General features: G+C 39.1%; 1 protein-coding gene across 1 annotated transcript; it reads right to left on the bottom strand.

The window, feature by feature from the left end:
* Positions 1-2,255: 2,255 nt before the first annotated feature.
* Positions 2,256-4,707, bottom strand: LOC18442230 (uncharacterized). The gene has a single exon (XM_006852453.4). It carries the CDS (start codon positions 4,417-4,419, stop codon positions 2,398-2,400), a length of 2,022 nt encoding a protein of 673 aa, XP_006852515.2. The 5' UTR covers positions 4,420-4,707; the 3' UTR covers positions 2,256-2,397.
* Positions 4,708-5,096: the final 389 nt, after the last annotated feature.

The following is a 5,096-nucleotide window of genomic DNA, read 5'->3' as shown; positions in this document are numbered from 1 at the left end:
CGACCTCGAACAACACTAGTTGGGATGGGTGATTTGGTTAATTGGAAGGCTCTAGAAAAACAAGGGGAATGTCCAAAAGGACATGAATGACAATAGTAAGGAAAAATATGCTAACTTATGGCTTGATTGATGATATGACCCTTGATAGAGAGGAATGAAAGAACAAGATTCATTTAGCCAACTCCAAATAATAGGCATAAAGCTCAAATGATGTTGATGGTGATAAACTAAAGAAAAGTGCCCAAAATACACTCTTGAGCAAGTAACGAGTCTCAACGGGCCTATTTAATTATTAGATGCACAGCTGATGAAATTCAATGTAGGCATACTTTGATCAAGTCAGATTTCTTATTTGGGCACCAGTGAAGGATAAAACTACAGATACCTCAATTTGGGAGTTCAAAACATGGCCAGTAAGCCCTAAAATTCCAAGCAACTCAAACTAAGGTGTTCTGAAAAATTTCCTTCAAATATTAAACAAATCATCAAGGGCCTCCAAAATAGAGCAAAACACCACTTAGTAGGCAAGCCACCTGCCAAGATATGTCGTGCACATGGAGGAACGCAAATATCATGGTGGAGATCAATGAACATCCCTTTCTAACGGTATCAATTGTAACCACATTGAAACTTGAAAACTGAAAACAAATTCCCCAACTAAGCAGATCAAGAACGCAAAGAGATTACTTTAAACTTTGGTCCATCTCATGTCAAGGTAACTTGTTATGTGAACCACAATGTATCTCTCCGTCTGGTGAAACTTGATGCTTGTGTTCACCTGCGCAATCTTTGTATTCTGAACTTTCAAAGGGAAAAAGAAAAGACAAAGTAGATGATCTCAAATTATATTCTCCTACAAGGACTTGAAAGAGTCCAACAATCGTGAAAGAAAAGAGAAGCAAGCCAACAACAACAAATATGTTTCCTGCCTTGAAATAAAACAAAACAAAATGCTATTTTCCAATTTCCAAAATCAGCACACTCCTCACTCGAGCAGTTAATCCCAGAGTCCAACATCCTCAATAGTTCTCATTCATAGCAGATTTAACAAAATAACTAGGATTGATCAGGACAACAGCACCCAGGTAATTTAGGCATTCATACAAGTGAAATCAAACATGAAAACAAATTGCAAATACTTTTCCTTTCCTATAATAGCTGGGCAATGAGCATCATGACTTCAACTTCAATAGCCATAGGTTGAAAGTCTCCTATTTTTTTTTTTTTATGAAGTTAACTTTAGGTTGAAAGTCTCCGATAACACCCCAAATAACTCATGCTGAAGTTCCCAACTGTTTGACTAGTGTCATCAAATGATAAATGTAACCAACCAAAAAGCAATTCTTGACTATGCACCCGATTAATGCAAAGCACCTGCAATGCTTCAAAATTCATGCATGTTCCATTTGAGTATCACGTGACATGTTCATGCCCTGTGCAAAGTTTATATAAGAGGCCCTAAACAATCAAACTAAGGCGCACCTCGAAAATTTCACTAGAAGAGGTTGTTTCGATGCCTAAAAATCCTCAAATCGATCATCTCAACCTCAAGATGTAAGTAAATGAGAAAAAAATGGATTTCAAATCTTAGAAATAATGCATCTTGTAATGCATTTTTTGGACAGTCAATTTTCAAGATTTTCAAGTGTCCATAGATTTGTTCGATCTACACTATTTTTAAAGCTTTAAATTTTATAAATTAAAGATGAAAATAAATTTTGAAGATATCCCAAAGATTTGCAGTGCTGAAAGATGTTCTTTCGACACTATTGGAAGGTGCGCCTTACTTTGATTGTTTAGGGCCTCAGCCTTATACAAGCCACAACCATGAAATAATCCAACCAGTAGTGGTAAGAGTTCTTTCCAGTTATTTCAAACCATCAGGCAAGAAGTTCACCACATGATAGTGAGGCACTTCCAGAATTGTCCAGCTAAAATACCATATTATCATTCAGATTTTAAAAGTTTAAATTTTTTATAATACATATCAAACTTCTTAAGCAACCCTGATTGTTAAAATGGTGATTTTACTACTAAATGCCTTGACAACTATATAGTAATCACCAGCAATTGCAATACAGGAAACTATTCGTGTAAAAAAATCAGTTGTCTCACCAAACTACTTAGAGATTAATTTCCATTTTCAAATCTATCATCCCAAATTGCATTTAAAAGAACCATAAACAAACCACATCTTTGCTTAAACCAAAAGAGAAAAAAAACTACAAGTTTTATGTAGGAGACAAAAACATATATACAAAGCCAATAAAACATAAGCTTCTATAACAATTAAAGTAGTCAACTTACAAGTGGAACATTGTGTGTTACCTTGACCCAAAAGAGAAGTTACTAAAACAAAAAAATGGCCTGAAGTTTCACTAGCAACGGCCACAGCAGTTACTGAACTTCCATTGTACAGGACTTCACAAGCTTATCTTTCAAATCCCTTACTTCTCCAACGAGACGACTCAAATGATCATCTTTTGAATCAAGCAGATCAAGCAACAACTTGGATCTACTCTCCCATTCTTGGAGAAAAGAGTTTGCCTTATCTTTCAGTGAGCTAAGAATTTCCCTTCTCTCTCTTTCCCTTTCCAATTGCAATTTCAGCAACTCATCAGTGCTAAGAACAACACCACCCTTTCCAGCATCTCTGTAAACTGGCTCCTCTGGTTGTGCACACTTTCTCCTATACTCAGCAAATGCATTTCTGGTATCTTCTAGTGATTTCTTGTATCCCCTTGCCAAATTAGTAACAACGTAGAGCTCAAAGTTAAGTTGACGAAACTCCGCTTCTTTGTTTTGTTGCTCCTCAATCTTGTTTCTGGTCAAGCTTTCAATGACATATTCCCTTTGCCTAAGCTCGTGCTCAAATCTCATTTGGGAATTGGCATGAGCTTCTTCCTTTTCAGCATGCAACATCCTGCACCTCTCTAGAAAACATTGTGCTTGATCGAACATAGCATTATAATCCATTGTTATCGAATCCCAATGGCTTTCCATCCGCATCTTCTTATGGGGTTCGCCATGAGCCATTCGAGGAGAATCGTCCCTCTCTCTCTTACATGGAAATGGCATATGGGATTCGCCGTGACCAATTGGAGGAGAATCATCCATCTCTCTCTTACATGGAAATGGCATCGAATCATGGAGTAAATTCCCATTATTTTCAACACCAGCAGTTGAGTTCATGATGTGAGACGGCAAACCAAATGTCATCTGGTTCTCCATGGATGACATTAGCTCAGCAGAAGCCATTCTCTCAAGATCTGAGAACTTACAAGACTGAAGCCCTAGGGAAACCCTAATTTCAGGTTCATCCTCCAGTTCTTTACCTGCATTGTGCTTGCTCAATCCTAGATCTCGATTCAGGTCACATGGCTTGAAACACTGATCGCTGATGCTCACCTCTGGTGCATCGTGGGTGTCCATAGGCCACTCACTGTGATCGTCACCATCCATCTCGTGATTCTCCTCGTTGACCGGCTCAGCAACTTCCTTGTGCTCTTCGTCAGCATGATCGGTCAGTTTTTCCGGCAACGCCCCCTCTTCTTCCTTAGCCTGCTCCTCTATTTCTCCTTCTTTCACTGCTTCAAGTTCTTCTTCTTGTGCTCCTTCTTCTTTGAATAGATCAGGCTTTTGTGATTTTATAAGAAGCTGAAAATGTGATGCATAGAAACACTTTTCAAGCTTAGGCCATTCCAAGAGCTCCTTCTCAGCCATGGCCCAAACCAAATTCGCCCAGTTAATCTTCTCAGGTTCACCTTCTCTTAGAAAACCCTCAGCCTTGGTCATCTCATCAGGCATGATCATGCATGTATCATCATCATGGAGAAACATCCAATTGGACATTAACTCAGAAAGAACGGCCCTCTCCTCTTCACTCACCTTCTCTGTACTCTCGGAGTTATCCGACGGGTTCTTCAAAGATTTTACAGGCAGGCTGAGCGCGCGTGCGAGCTCAGGCCTGCTGACCTTAACACGCACACCTTTAACCAAACTCAGACGATTCGGTGGGTCATAACCAGCAATAAAATGAGCCAAGATCTCAGAATCAATAGTTTGATCAAGCTCCAAAAGGGCAAACTCGTACAAGCCCAGACGCTTGAAGAGGCTTTGGTGCTTTTCAACATCGATAGTTTGGCTTCGGGTAAAAGGGATGGGTTGCAGTACGACGCGAAGGACTTCGAATTTCTTCTGGACGGCTGCCATCTTTTCACGGTTGAGCTTCTTCCGCTTCTTGCCGCCCTTGCGAGGAACAATGGTGGTGGGCGTGACGGGGCTCTGAGTAATAGGGCGCGGCTCGCTTTCAGGTAAGGGGGAGGCGCAGGGGGAGCTGGGCTCGTTGGCATCGGCCTCCATGAGTGGGTCAGGGTTTGGGGGGTTTGGGGCTCGGTGAGGGTTTCGTCTGGTGCGCATGAGAGAGGAACACTCTGACGAAGGAAGGAGAATACGGGTGTGTCTCTCTGCGGTTCTTTTGGTTTTTGACCTAAAACTTAAAACTGGTGCATTAGATGTGATCAAGTGGAGTACTGAACGGAGAAAGCTTGATGATTTTCCTATCGAGGGTTTCGAATCTGTTTTACCGATGATTATGAAATTTTTACCTGAAAAATAGTACAGATCTATGAGCACCTAAAAATTGGCAGTTGTGGTAATGTGATACAATATACATTATTTTTTTAGCTTCGAATCTTAATTTTTTCACAACAATAATAATCAAGATCTAAATTATTAATTAAGGGTGTGGTTTCTATGAGGTTGCAACTTTAAACAATCCAATTAACGTGCACCTTCAAATTTTATCATAACATGTAATTTTAGTGAAAAGATTATTAGGATTATCTCAAAATCTATTTTCATATCTAATTATAAAATATTAAACTTCAAAAATGGTTAAAATCAAGTAGATCTATAAATATTTCAAAATATTGAAAATGGACGGTCTAGATAATATATTGCAAGATGCACTATTTTTAGAACTATTTTTTTTATTTTCTTTTCATATTCATACATCTTGATGTCGAGATGATCAATTAGAGGCTTTTTCAACATTGAAACAACATTTTTCTGATGGAGTTTTGTGGTGCATCTGT

Source organism: Amborella trichopoda, chromosome 1 (genome assembly GCF_054954075.1).
Source record: "Amborella trichopoda isolate Santa Cruz 75 chromosome 1, AtrichopodaSantaCruz75HAP2 v2.0, whole genome shotgun sequence".
Classification (NCBI taxonomy): Eukaryota; Viridiplantae; Streptophyta; class Magnoliopsida; order Amborellales; family Amborellaceae; genus Amborella; species Amborella trichopoda.
This window is presented reverse-complemented; position numbering and strand designations above follow the sequence as displayed.